The sequence below is a fragment of the Astatotilapia calliptera genome, chromosome 15, assembly GCF_900246225.1.
Source record: "Astatotilapia calliptera chromosome 15, fAstCal1.2, whole genome shotgun sequence".
Lineage (NCBI taxonomy): Eukaryota > Metazoa > Chordata > Actinopteri > Cichliformes > Cichlidae > Astatotilapia > Astatotilapia calliptera.
In genome coordinates this window covers 32875066-32890328 of record NC_039316.1, presented here as the reverse complement: position 1 = coordinate 32890328, position 15263 = coordinate 32875066, and the positions used below count along the sequence as shown (strand labels likewise).

The 15263-nt window shown below is 39.8% G+C and overlaps 2 protein-coding genes across 13 annotated transcripts in view; one reads left to right on the top strand and one right to left on the bottom strand.

The window, feature by feature from the left end:
- Window positions 1–6898: 6898 nt before the first annotated feature.
- On the top strand, window positions 6899–10089 carry LOC113006859 (gamma-interferon-inducible lysosomal thiol reductase-like). Its single transcript, XM_026143085.1, has 7 exons — window positions 6899–7171; window positions 7975–8163; window positions 8251–8322; window positions 8407–8499; window positions 8939–9091; window positions 9538–9606; window positions 9693–10089. The coding sequence occupies exons 1-7, from the start codon at window positions 7031–7033 to the stop codon at window positions 9750–9752; spliced, it is 777 nt and encodes a 258-aa protein (XP_025998870.1). The 5' UTR covers window positions 6899–7030; the 3' UTR covers window positions 9753–10089.
- Window positions 10090–10770: 681 nt separating this feature from the next.
- LOC113006858 (cAMP-specific 3',5'-cyclic phosphodiesterase 4D-like) overlaps window positions 10771–15263 on the bottom strand; it is a 104053-nt gene continuing 99560 nt past the window's right edge. For all 12 annotated transcript variants that reach the window (XM_026143079.1, XM_026143074.1, XM_026143084.1 and 9 more), the window contains one exon: window positions 10771–14985. In XM_026143079.1, coding sequence (XP_025998864.1) covers window positions 14416–14985 — 570 coding nt within the window. In that variant the 3' untranslated portion in view covers window positions 10771–14415. The remainder of the gene's footprint in view (window positions 14986–15263) is intronic.

Sequence of the window (15263 nt, the reverse complement as noted above, 5' to 3'; positions counted from 1 at the left end):
TGTAGAATAGTGCCTTTAAGTGCTTCTTTCCAACCAACAGACAACAACAGTCTGATGAACCAAACAGATAGACAAACCAATCTCTAGTTGAATATCTTATAACAAGGTAGTTGCTACTTCCCCAAATGCATGGCGTCTGATTATCAAAACAAAGGTTAATGATTTTAATGATTTTAGCCATGACCCTGGTGGCTACAAACTGTCAACAAAAGACACAAGGAAAAAGAAGCAGGTATGATTGGTTTGTGAAAGCAGTGTGTGTGTTGTGGCGTTTTTTTAAAGGCTTTATATTGAGTTTAGATTTTAAATTTTCTACTTTTTTGGATTGAGAATGATAAAAAAAAAAAATAAGGGGGATTGGTACCCACTAACAAATTTCGGTTATATCAACACCCCTAGCACATAACATAGAGACTTACAACTGACCAAACAGCTGTAACAATTTTTATCATTACTGCTAGAATTTTGCAGGCATATTCGCTAGCTAGGTATTAACTAATAATGTAAAGATTCCAACTATGGGGACCAAAAACTGTATGTTACAATTAAATTAGATAGGTAATGATTTTTAGTTTTTTGAACCACACCAGCAGACCATACCTGAGAAGTTTTTTTTTCCTCTTAAGTGTAAATGAGATATATACACGGTAGAAAATTGTGTCTATATTGATAAAAGTATCATTTAAAATTAAAACTGTTTACATTTCAGATCTATCCAGGTATGTGTATCCCTGGATAAGTAGCAGGTTTGTAACCCAGGGACTTCTTTGATTGTGCAATTTTTGAGCAGAGATGAAGTGGTGCTTGTGGATATCATCGATTAAACTATTTTTATAGAGGAGAACACAGCAGTGAATAAATTTTGGTCTGCCCATGAATTAAGAAACAATTAAACATATATAAAGATATGAAGAGTTAATTTTACATATCGTGACCTGTATATATTTTTTCTTGTGTCATCGGGTCACATTAAAATGCACTTCTCTCTTTATGGTCACACGTTCTTGATTGTCATTGCGTATGTACACTTGAAGTTAAATGTCAGACTGTTTATTGCCACGAAGGGAGAGAAACTGTCAAGTTCCTACTTTGTGGCAGTGAAAAGGTGTATATGTTTGATTTTTGCATGCTATTATTGTGTAACAGGTTTTAAAAGGTATAATGCATATTACTAAATCAGAATATTATGGCTGGAAACTGTTTTGATACCAGTTCTGGTATTAGAATGACACCAGCAGCTATGAAATCAATTTTGTTTAGCCTCCATTAATGGTGCTAGGCACTTATTGCTATAGTTTTCCTTTAATGCGTCTCTTTCGATCACCTGTCAGTATTAGTCAAACTGTGACGAGTTCTTTATCAAAGCAAATGGAAATGTTTTCGTGTTGGCCGTGGTCTGTCGTGCTCGTAACCACATCAGTCTGTGAAATAGTGTTGCACAGTAGTAAACTGTCCATCGCTGCATTGCACAGGTCGCGGACGGAGTGCGCCACAATCGTCACATGACAGCGCGAGGAGGAGTGAAAGCAAAATGTAGGCGCCCGTCCTCCGCCACGTTATCTCGTTGTCGTCTTTTTTGTATTTTTTGCACACTGAATAGAGTCTATAACTGCAATATATATATATATATATATATATATATATATATATATATATATATATATATATATATATATATATATATATATATATATATATATATATATCTCTTCTAAAAATGAAGTGTTAGCTATATTGGTAAATTTTGTAGCAAGAATTTAAAATATGAAATCAATTTACACAGGTTATATGTGCACAAAGACCACTGCTCTGTGGAGTTTAGGTTTAAAGCATAGCATTTGCACACACGTAACTCCACATTTGAGGTGGAGATGCTGTGACTGTCTTCACCCTGTTACTAAGGCAGGTGGACATGTGGGATTTGTAAATATGGTCAAGTTGCTCATGAGATTGATGCATAGTAGCACTGATTTTTAATATATATATATATATTTATCTTCAGTTGGTGGCATCTTCATTGAGCTGACCACTTAATAGGATTTGTACTTCAGCAAAGTCATGCCTCTTTCTAATTAGCATTTGCACAATTCGGTCTTTTTCTGTCTCTTCGTGTATCTTAATGTTTTATCACTGTGCAAACAAAAACAAAATAGAGATGGTGAAATGATCCCTGCAGGGGATCATGAAGTGTCATCATGATCTGCTACCTAATGATACAACCACTACCATGTTGTATCTGCTGCTGTATATGAATAGAAATATACACAATGGCTACAGAAATTTAACAAATATTCACATATGTTACAAATACACAGATGTTAATTATCAAAGATAGGCTCTTTAACCAGCCTGCTGAGGTTTATAACTAAATAAAAGAAACAAATGATTGCCATTTAGCGTTTGACCTTTAGAACTGTGTAGTCCTTGAATTTGTATGTGCGAATCATATTAAGGAGGTTTAGTACCAGTAATATTTGTTTTTTCCCTTCAGGAACCTCCAAATGTTTGTTGGCATTTATGCTAGATACCACAGATTTGTGGCATGAAAGTGAAAATCGGTCTACCGTAATTAGTTTATGGGAAAGTAACAGCAGAAACAGTTATGTTGAGGTATTAGTTATGTAGGGCAAGAAAGATGGTGTGGCATGTGTTCAGGTACAGTATTATGATGGAGGTTAGTAAGTATGTCAGTTGGAGGTGGAATGTGGGGATGGATTAGGTGGAAGGAGGCTGGTGAGATATTTGTATTCACCCAATCTCTTGGCTGTTGCCCTTTCTTTCATGCCGTAACCTGATGAGATCTAGCAGGTCACGTGATGTGGAACTACTTAGTATAGAATATATATCTGTTTTCTTTCTCACGATGAGCTGTGCATTTGATCCGATGCCTCTGTCTCTGGCTCACATGCATTATCGTATTTGTTAAAATTATGTTTCTGTATCTTTCATTTTTATCTTTTCATTGTGTCTGTATACACTTGTTCTTTTTTTGTATCTGATCTAAAGGATTTAGCTGCATTAGTTGTACGACTACTGCTGTGAGAAAATACTGTTATTGTAACTGTTTATTTACTGTATTGATTATGCAATAACATTCAGCTTGTTGTCTTGAATCAGAATCAGCTTGTGCGTCCTTTGAGGAGTTATAGAAGAAAAGTGGTATTAAACTTCTTCTCCTTTTTTTTTTTTTTTTTTTTTTTAATGTAAACCCCAATTTTACCAACTTCAGAACTGTACTGTTCATGTATGCACTTTCAGATCCCAAATAAAAGATTATAGCTTCACGGGTTGTTTGGAGTATTATTTAATGCCATCATTTCAGCACCTTGTTGGATCTCTCTAAATGGCGTCACAAAACAGCAGCTAATGTAGGCTAGGTCACCGATCTGTAACGGCTTACAGATTATTAGCCATTAGACTGCTGTCATACAAGCTAGAGTACTTTATCATTTTATCTTATTTATATTCTGGTCAAAGTGGACTTTATTATTATATTTGTTTATTTTTTGTTGTTTGTTTTTGTTAACAGTAGGGGAGACCGGGGATAGTTGTAACGTGGGTCAGTTGTAACACTTCCAATTTCTCCAATCAGGGCTAAGTTTCAAATGATGTGACTCATCCTGTGCATGCCCAATTCAGTTCTGCTATCACATGTGAAAAATTAGCACATTTTGTCAAACACAGACAATTTAACATGAAAAAAAGTAATTTGTATGCCAAAAAGTAAATTTTTCTACTTTATTTCAATTTGTAATAGCATTATCTGCTTTGCAGTTAAACTCATCAAACTTGAATTATGTTATTTGTATGTCTATGGGGATATATTCTGTGTAGGTCTTTAGTGCTAATGTTTTAGCCGTTGGCTGTAATGTTAGCGAGTTCATGGCTATAGGAGTCTGGGTCAGTTGTAACAGCAACAGTCTGGGTTAGTTGTAACAATAATGCAGATGTTACCACACTATTACTTTAACTTATATTAACCCTTGAATGGTGTTCGGGTCTGTGAGACCCGTGTTCAGTTTTTTTCAAAAGAAAAATTAAACAATTAATTATTTTTTCACGTGTAAATGTGTTGTGTCTTTCCACTCACTCCACTTGATTATAACTGATTTATTTATAACATTTTATATAAAAGAAAAACGAGAAGCACATTAATTCATAAATGTGATCTAACAAAGGTAAAGGGAAAAAATTAACCATGTTTGCTGTTCATATGTCTTGTAATTGGGATGAAGTAAACATCTGAGTAATTTAACATAAAATTGTTTGATAGTGTTAATTTGGAAAGCCAAAACTCTAGCGGGTCCACCAGACCCATGAACACTGGCTGAGTAACAAAAATACGAACACCACACAAGGGTTAAACAAGTTGGGGCAACGACATCAACAGAGAGAGGTTCACTGGTCGCTTTTGTATATGTGGTTAATGCCATTGGCAACACAATTCCTCCACTGTTTGTGTTCCCACACATACATTATGCAGACCACTGTGTCAGAGATGGACCAGTAGGAAGTACTGGTAGTGGAAATAAATCAGGATGGGTGCAAGAAACAGATTTCCTCATCTTTCTGAAGCAAACCACACCAAGGTAAGCCATGATAAAAAGTAATGGAATTGCGATGCTGGTGAACAACTACATTTTTTCAGCTTCATTGTTATGTTCAAAATTGGTGCAAGAGTTGTAGGTTATAATGCCCACTGAGCCAATGAGGCCAAACTCAAGGAAGACCAACCAAAATTAAGGAAATATTCAGTTGCAGAAAATTCCATAATTTGTCTTTTTTGGGGGGTTGGAATATGTTCAAAGTTAGATTTCTGCATTCTGTCACACACACACACAGCTACATAAATGGATGAAAGTGCATTCATGTGTTGAATAAACAAAGATTACATGTTAATGTTTTGTTAGTACCCTTATTTCATTGTGTTACATTTTACCCCAGGATGTGTTACAACTAACCCAGACTATGGGGTTAATTGTAACATTTCACTCTTTGTGTTTGAGACCATACCATGCAATGGGTAATTGTGCTGCAGAGAAAATAGCTGCACTATTTAATAGCAGAGACATGTAAATACTTTGAATTACATTTTGAATCCACTACCTTAAAAGAGCTTCAATTTACAGACAGAAATGTCAAAAATGTTACAACTATCCCCGGTCTCCCCTACAGATCCAGTGAGAGCACGTCAAAAGCATGTTACAGTACGTGTCAACATCCAGCAGCAGCCCATATTCAGTTTCAACACTGTTATCATTTGAATTAAGATTTTTAAATGTGAAAGGGGTTTGCAAGGCACTGCACGTATGACATTATGCATACAAAAGCTTTTGGTCCCTGTGAATTACATAATCATGTGTCAATGAGTCACACCATGAACGCCAATTATTGACAGAGACAATGAGCAGCCAGGGCTGCCCTTTGTCTCCGGTTCTGTTCATAATTTTTATGGACAGGATTTCTAGGCGCAGCCAAGTGGCGGAGGGCTTTCGCTTTGGTGGCCTCAGAATATCATCTCTTGATTTTTGCAGATGATGTGGTTCTGTTGGCTTCATCGGGTGGGGGCCTCCAGCTCGCACTGGAACGGTTCGCAGCCGAGTGTGAAGCAGCGGGAATGAGGATCAGCACCTCCAAATCTGAGGCCATGGTTCTCAGCCGGAAAAGGGTGGAGTGCCCACTCCGGGTCGGGGATGAGTTCCTGCCCCAAGTGGAGGAGTTCAAGTATCTCGGGGTCTTGTTCGCGAGTGATGGGAGAAGGGAGCCGGAGATCGACAGACGGATTGGGGCTGCAGCTGCAGTAATGCGGACGCTGCACCGGTCCGTCGTGGTGAAGAGGGAGCTGAGTGTAAAAGCGAAGCTCTCAATTTACCGGTCGATCTACGTCCCTACCCTCACCTATGGCCACGAGCTGTGGGTAGTGACCGAAAGAACAAGATCGCGGATACAAGCGGCAGAAATGAGCTTCCTCCGAAGGGTGGCTGGCCTCTCCCTTAGAGATAGGGTGAGAAGTTCGGCCATCCGGGAGGGGCTCAGAGTAGAGCAGCTGCTGCTCCACATCGAAAGGAGCCAGCTGAGGTGGTTCGGGCATCTGACAAGGATGCCCCCTGGGCGCCTCCTGGGTGAGGTGTTCCAGGCATGTCCCACCGGGAGGAGGCCCCGGGGCAGACCCAGGACACGCTGGAGAGATTATATCTCTCGGCTGGCCTGGGAACGCCTTGGTATTCCCCCGGATAAGCTGGAGGAGGTGGCTGGGGAGAGGGAGGTCTGGGCCTCTCTGCTTAGGCTGCTGCCCCCGCGACCCGGCCTCGGACAAAGCGGATGAAGATGGATGGATGGATGGATGGATGGATGGACAATGAGCAACCGTCTTACTTATCTGCTCTTGAACTCTCTTCACCTTTTAGCTTCTTAGTAAGTTCCAATGCAGTACAGATTCAGTGGTGTGCCTTACTCTTCAACGCAAACGTTAGCCACCCTTTGATCTCAGTAAGAGCAAAAATAGCAGACTTTCTCGTTTATAGCCACAGAGATGCTAACGGTTAGCTTCAAAATTGTGTTCGTGCAATTGGTGAGAATTTAAAAAGGCAAACAGTGGATCTGCCCATAAACAGTTCATAGAATTTTACACATTACCAATTAATAACATCAAAATCGAAGATGGCGCAAGATGCCGCCTTTCATCTTTCATTAGCTGTTTCTGCAAAGAAAAGAAGAAAAAAAAAAAACGTCAACGCTTGCTCTGCGTTTCTTTTTTCAATTTTAGTTTAGTGGCTAACTAGTTAAAGCTGGATTTTTTAAAAGTAAATACTAATATATATTAAATCCTATCAAACTGTCAGCATTTTCAGATCATTATTTTGTTACTCCCTTATACTCCGGAGCCAGAAACGGTGATGTCCGAGGATTACTGAAGGCAGCATTCACACCTGTAGTCAATCAGCTGATTGGGCGGTTCCAGTGAGGAGCATCTTCGATATTCTCCGTCCTACTTTCTCAGATTTGTGTGGATTCCTTTGCAGATGCCAACATGAAGCTCTCGGGAATCCTGGCTGTGCTTTTGCTCGTCTATACTGAACGGAGCGGTTTCGGGATGTGTCATCCCAAACCGGCCTGTCGCTACCCTCCCTCCCAGTGGTGTAGGTCCCTGGAAATAGCGATAGAGTGCAGGGTAAGTCTGACCACACTGGGGGTCATCTATGCTCCTACTAGTAATTTTGTTTAGTATAGGCTAGGCACAAGTAAGCACAGCTGAACGAGATTTAAGAAGTTTATTCCATTTTTATACGTTATTCGTGTGCTTTTACTCAGTAGAATGTAAAATGGTCCTCTCAGTATGAAAGCGTCTTCTTAATGTAAACACTTTAAAGCAAAGGACTAGCAGGAAAACAAGAGGGAAAGTTTAATATTGCTATTGTGCACCCAAATGGTATCATTCATCACTGTCGTATAGAGGACAGTTTTTGTGGAGTTGAAAGTTTCCTTGGTCTGGACATTAATAAGAGTCATGCCTCAGAAATTCAACACCAGAGGTTGTTCATGTGACTGACAGAGCAGCTTGAGGTCAAATCATGCAAACACCTAATCAGTTTAGAGAAAACAGAGTCTGGAGGAGGAGATGAATGTGCAGTGTCGCTTCCTTAGACCATTTTGAGCTTTGTGTCTTTTATTAATTTTAATCTGTCCTTCCTCTTTATTTCAATAATGTAGAAAATGCTCCAAAGAGCTATTCTTTTCAGTTTTCCAATGATTGTGTTTTAAACTTTGCAAAATGGTTCAAGTCACATTTGTTACTTTTTAAAAATTAATCCTTGTGCATGTCATGGAAATGTTCTTCAGCACTGAACTTGTATGTGAGCGTGTTTGATGAGCTTCAGAAAAGTGTTTTCTGTAAATGTAAATCATGTAAGTTATGAAAAACACTTTTTATTTGTCTTCTTACTGAAATGGGATGACATCAACTCTGTTTTGTAGGTGGAGAAACAGTGTATGGAGGTTAATGCTACCAGACCAAACCAGGCTGTCCCTGGAGTATCTGTCACACTGTACTATGAGAGTCTGTGTCCAGACTGCAGAGAATTTATCACTCAGCAGCTTTTCCCTACCTGGACAATGCTGCAGGACATCATGGCTGTCACACTGGTGCCCTATGGGAATGCTAAGGTCCATCAGTCCTTCCTCTGTTGATGCATGCAGCATACAAAAACAAATGTTTCACCTGAATAAACCTAGGCTTTGTTTCTCTTGTAGGAGCGTCGCTCAGCAAACTCTCCCTTCACCTGTCAGCACGGAGAGCCTGAATGCAGAGGAAACATGATCGAGGTTTGAACAGCTTAAACTTTGCATGTGTTTTTTGTTTTGTTTTTTTTCTGCTGGGTCTTCTAGACTGATTGATCTCTTCCTCAGGCCTGCATCCTCCATTTAACCGAACACTCTCTTGCATTTCACATCATCTACTGCATGGAGTCATCTGCAGATGTTCTGAGCGCTGCACAGTCTGTGAGTAACTTCAGAAAAAAATGTTTATTTGATATAAGGGTCGTTTTCATTTCCAGTGATCACAACTGTTACTGTGATAGCTGAGCTCATGGTCCTGAGGAGCCAGCACAGGCCATCAAGAAAATAACCCCCCTGCTAACCTGATTCACGTCCTCGGGAAAACTTGTATCTTGATGAGTTTATGGTCTCAATCCCTGGTTTCAATTCTAATTGTATACAGTGTGATGTTTACTCTGATGCTGATTAAATAAAAACAACAAATGAAAGGAGAAAAGGACGGCCTACTCTGTAACTGAGGATTGTAACAGCTCCTGACATCAAAAAGCAGAAATGGCAATCACAAATGCTCGGCTCAAATTCTGAACGGACCGATAGGGGACATCACATTCGCTATGTCATTGCCCTTCTGCTTTTTCTGTTTTTCTTTTTCTTTTCTCAGTGTCTCCGGCTGTATGCTCCCTCTGTGCCCTGGTCCAGAGTTGACTCGTGTGTCAAAGGAGATCTGGGATACCAGCTGATGCGTGCCAACGCTCTTATGACCAGAGCCCTGAACCCTGCACACACACATGTGCCCTGGATCACCTTCAATGGGGTAAAACGCAAGCTGAGATTTGTTTAACATACTGAGAGGTCTATCTGCTTCTCATTTTAAAAAGCTAGAATTTGAAATTAATTCTGAGCTGCAGAGAATATGAACTAACTCATGTTTTCAGACAAGGCTTGTGCATCTTTCTGCACTTCTAGTTTCTACAGTTGTTCAGAATACACCAAATCTGTAAGAGCTGAAGTGAAAAGATCTTAATTTTTTTTCTTTTAAAAGTATAAAAATCATGTAGTCCCTATCAGCTGCTTAAACTCATAACTGATATGACAAGGCTGAAATTATTACTGTGGACAGAGTTGTAAGTTTAAAATTCATAATTTGGGTTCAAAGTTTAAAAAGGAAAACTTAGATAATCAAATATTCCAAGCGAATTTAATACCTTTGGTGGGGTTTACAGAAGGAAATGCTGGGACTAAGTGCTGTCCTTATTACAGGAATACACAGAAGAGAATGAAGACAAAGCAATGTCGTCCCTTTTCCAACTGGTTTGTCATCTCTACAAGGTGAGTAGATGTATTTGTGAATGAAGTGCTTTGATTCAAACACAACTCTAGCGTCTGACTTTTTGTGCATGTTTCTGCTTCTACAGGGGGTGAAACCTCCAGCCTGCGCTGGAGCTCCGGTCCGGCTCGACAGAAGCTTCTGCTGAACATGAAAAATAAAGTTATATGTCAGTGCTACAGGCAAACAGCCAAATGTGACACGTTAAATTAGCCATACTAATGTTTAGTTTGTTTCAGTGTTGTCGTTAATACTATGAAAACGTAAGCATATAGAGTATTATAACTTTCTTGTGTAACAGAGCAGATAACTAAGTTGTCTTTTAATTCAAATATGGTTTATAATAACAAATGCAGCCAAACACAGGATAAAAATTTCCATATAATTTATTGGCATTTTCCACTTAAAACACCCTGAACTCCCGAGACTCTTTTGGCTTAAAATGCGAAACAAAAATAGATTTAATTTCTCTGACAAAAACATCGGAGTGGCAGGTGGATACATACTTGTGAAGTATACTTGATTTTTAGGCTCCAGAACATAAAATCAGACATCCTACGTTACAGTACTTTGTATCGACAGACACATCTGAAGAATAAATATCTCTATAGAAGTTTGCACGACACAGAGGCTGAAAGAACAAGACTGCATGGACGTGGGTGGAGGCGGTGTCAGTGCAACACTGTCTCTGTGTAGAAGCGGGAACGCTCCCGCTCACCGACACAGATGGCGCTGTATGGCACTGACGTCTTCCTGCAAAGAGCCACGGTGCTGAGTTTAACCTGCTGTAACTCCTCAGACTGTTCAGTGCTGAGCAAATTACACCTGCTGTCAGAAAACTGTTGCTGTATATCTACTAAAACTATCACACAGGATAAAAATATGAGCTTTTAATTTGTTCATTTTTGTGTTACAATAAGAGAAAATGATGACTAACTGGAAACACATTATTTGTTGTGCCACATCTGAGAAAAATCAGTTTGATCTCAGAAGCCAAATTTTTGAATGTATTTTTACATTTTTGGACGATTATTCCTTAATTAAATGTAGTACAAATATAATAAACTTCTTTTGGGGGTAAAACCATTGTTTTTGCTCTTTGTTTGTGCTCTTTGATAATGTAGCCATGTGAACATTGCTACACTATGCAAAAATGTAACTAAAATAGGTTTTCTCCTCATAGAAAGCTGTTTGACTGGATCAAAACCAAAGGATCTTGACGAATGGCTGACAAACCAACTTTTGACACGATACATGTTTTTTGATGATGTAACAAAAAAACCAGACGTTTAAATGCAGTGTTTTGAAAATGTTTACTCTTCCGGGTGATGCTCAAAGGCTTTGAGGTTCACTGGCTTACATTCAGCCTGTTACACTCTAGATAATTATAAAACTAGCCAAATGCAGACACTTTTGTCATACGAAGGCATCTGTGGTCAGCTGGATACTGATATCTAAATATGCTAATGAGTAAAAATTACTGTAAAAACTGAACTGCTCTGATTGCAATGTGAACGGTTTAATAGGAGACACTTTTAATATGACATATCTACTCACAATTATTTTATTAGACCTCTAAACTGTCTTTAAATCTGGAGCCTTTGAAAAAAATCTTCTTTTGCACACTTTGTAAACGTTCTCAAAAAAATGTAAGTCTGGCAACAGTTTTCCCACTTTCCTCTTTCTCCACGGAAAAGTGAATGGAACAACAGTCTGAGGATCAGCATTTCGAAATCATCACAGTGGTCCTTTAGCACAAGGCTCAAAACATTTATAAACCACGTAAGGCTGATCAATAAAGCTTACTAGCTGAAATAATGAAATACTGTTGGACTAGTGTTTTCTACTACTGCCTGACTGGGAAGTGCATCGTATGTTGCGTAGTGCTTGCTTACTTCCCGGTCTTTCTACCTCAGTGACGGCGACAAACACTGTTCTAGGCTGAATGTGTACTTGGTACAGAAAGACAAAGTCATGAAACACATGAAAATACACACATCCTCGAGTCTCAGCTATCTGATTAGGAAAGAACTGAACAGACGGATCCAAAGCTGCACAAAATCTATTGAATTGTTTGCCTTAAATACTGTTAACATGTATCATTTGTAAAAACTAACACTATAAAGTTAATGACTTTGATACAATCATCAGGTTAAAATCTCTAGTGTAAAAATGTACAGCATTGTAGGCTGGCAGGTGTTTGTGTGTTGTCAACACTTGTGGCACACATTTATCCCAGTCGAGCACTATCTACCAAATAAGAGCTGATGGAGCACAGTCTGTTTAGGATGAACTACAGGTGACTTGTTTCTGCCACCTGAGCTCTCTCTGATCTCTACATCGGTATCTGTCGGCAGGGTAGGAAAACACACCGCTGGGATTTTAGAATTCAAAGATCCTCGTTGGGTTTTTTATGGAAAATAAAACAATTTAGAAGCAGCATCTTTAGTTCAGATGTGTAAACATGTTTTACTGTTGACTGAGGTTTGAAGGTTTGTGTGTCGAAACAACATTTTACCATTAAAGGATAAGGCTGGCATTTTTTACATTTTCTAAAATACCTACAAAAACAAAATCAACAGCAAGGGCCTCTTTTATAAAGTGCTCTGAGCTCAAGTATGATTTAATCAAACAGGTGTCAAAGCCTGTGATGAACTATGCTGCTGGTTTGTCTTCCCCGCTCTGTTCAGATCAGATGGTTGATGGCTCAGGTGCCCTCAACATCTAGACTTATAGCATGGCTGAAGCTTTTAAATTTCCATCTATCAGCCATTATAAATGCACACACTGATAGTTTGTCAAACATCCAAGTGGCTTCCTTGGAGGGAAGTTAACAGGATGCTCGCAGAGTTTTGGGAATTCTATCTGATCTGAAAGACATGATGAATACACGTGTTACAGAAGTAATATAGTAGATTACTTGTTACTTTTACAAGAAACAAGCAGTAAATCTTAAATTTCCCTGGACATAAGCACAGATCTCCTCAATAATCTCTCTAATCTCTTATAAGCACTTTAATAAAATATAACCACAAAAACAACTACACAAATGTTGGTTTTAAAAACAAAACAAAACATTTGAATGAGCATAGAAGTTCACAGAGCTTCAAAACAGTAGTAGCTGGAGCTGCTGATTTTAATTGTAGCAGTACAGACAGAAATAATGTGACTGCATGAATAGTGTTTCCCAACAAACATGTGGGAGCCTTTAAAAAATCAACAGTTTCTTTGTTGGACACATTTTCATCAGGATGGTAGAAATAAGATTGAATGAAAACGGACTAAATTATAATTAGGGAACATGTGCATCTATGGAACATCTATAGAACAGATGCCACACAATACTTTGTTATAGCAGTGGTTCATTGTTTGCTGATTATTTAAAAAAGAAGGTTTTTGCCAGCATTATTCTTTTATAAGAACAAATATTCAGAATCGGATTCAGTTTGGGTCTGAGGTGGGAGGCTGAGTTTTATATTTCACCTACAGTTGTTGGAGTTTGCACACCTTTGGACTGTCTCAAAACAAATAGATGCAGTCCTAGAATTCCAATATTATCTGACCGGTAGATGAATAGGAACTTTATTATTGTTGCACGCCATCAAATCCTTTGTTGAGACGCTAGTTTGTGAAAGCTGGTTAGTTTCCCGCCCTGCCTTCTGGTACCTTTAGTCAAATGCTTTGTACTGTGTTTTTGTGATCAGCAGGCCTACAGTGGGTGAAGCCCTTTTTTTGTGACTGAACAGAAGAGCTGAAATGGCCGAGACAGTAAAGTGCTACTGCGGACTGGAGGCACCCTGATTTAAAAAACCGAACAAAACAAATGCTTTTTAAGCACTTAACCACAGACGAGATCAGCTAATGTACAACAAGGAACAGGTTGAAAATCAAAACAGAACAATGACATCATTAAAAGTCACTACAGGTACAAAATAAAATAAAGCTTAAACTAATTATACAGGTGGTGTCTTATAGTATCAACAGGTGAGACTGGGGTAAAGTCTTCTTCAGTGTTCAGTTTCTGTGGTGCTACAAGCTGGTTTAAGTATGTAAGTTGCCAAATTGTATATTAAAGGGTTTTGATTAAATGCAGAGACACACCATGGGTTAAAGTCTCATTTGTCCAGCTTGGAGGTAAATCAAACTGGAAAGACTGTTTGGGGTGGTGGTCAGGTTAGGGGGTACCCAGTACATCTGTGCTACATTAGATTTATGTTTCTCTTCATACCCTGAGGTTAAGGTCCACCGATTTTTCTCATTTACATCCCGTATTTGGTAAAATGATTCATCTCTCACATCATTCTTAAAGAAATCAGACTCACTTAATCCAACGAGGACTCAATAATTTTATACCTTAAACTGAAATTATGGTGCAAAATAATTTCCAAGACCCTGTCACACCACTGCGGTCCTCATTCGCTGCTCGCGTTCAAATGTCACAGTTATTTTGAAGGAAGACATTTCCTTTACCTTGTTACCTCTTGTTAGAGAACAGGCCTCAGCTTCGTTCTTCTTCCCAGAATAAACGCAGCAGTTTCGTTTTCTTTGTTTCTGTCTGGGACTCTCCAAACTGAAGCTATAACAAACCAGGATGGCCTATCAGGCACCCAAAGATAGGCAAAAACTATTCTCCCTGCTGAAAAACGAAACCTAAAACAGAGGGGGAACATTCCTCTGTTCTCCAGAGTGGGTGTCTCCAGTGTAAAGGGACTGTGGTGATTTTACAGACATTATTGGTAAAGGCTTGCCCTGCCTCCATCGACATACATCCAGCACCCGTGTCTGTCAGGCAGGGCAGGTTGTGCTGGTCATTATGTGCCCAAACGCAGGCAGGCCACTCCGTCGCCCTCCTGGCTCAGTTCTCTGTCCGTGTCAGCACCTTCCCGCCCTGGGGAGACTGGCGCTCTTTGAGGGCTGGGGCTCCGCACCGACATGGCAGCCAGGTTCAAGGTCCGAGATGGGTGAGGCGAAGGGGGACGGTACCTGCCGCTGCTGCTGCTGCTGCGGGGGTCTGGGGAAAGAGATGGGGAGGAGGAGTCTCGGTGCCTCTCCGCAGCAGACTGAGACTCATTCTCTATGGGGCTCTCAAGGTCAGAATCTGCCTCCTCCTCTTCTTCCTCCTCTTCCTCCAGAGTTAATTCAAACTGGAACTTGTCCCCTCCTCCTCCTCCAGAAGGAATGGGTGCGCCTGCTCCCAAAGCTGCTGGTCCCACCTCAGCCTGGTGCTCTTCTGGGGTGGAAGGCGAGGGGCTGCGGGGGATCATGCTCTGGTACCACTCCCTGTTGTCCTCCAGCGTGTCCAGGATGTCCTGAGCGTCGGGGTGCACTAAGTCGGCCCAGGTCTCCCACAGCGGGTGCACAATGAAGTCAATGAAGCTCACCTGGTTATGATAGTAATGTTAACAATATTACAACAGCAAACGTGACAGGAGTACGATACATAAAGGACAAACAGGATCACATTTGCAGAGTAAATACTGGAGAGGTGGTTTCAGGACACGTAGGAAAAATAACAAACTGTGCAAAAGTCTTGAGCCACTCCTCATTTTTTAAATATTTTTCCCAGAAAAATGGGAAATATGTGCAGCAATTTATAGAAATATAAATATACATAGAAATGAAGTATATGAGGCAGAAACAGCTGAACAATCAGTGAGGA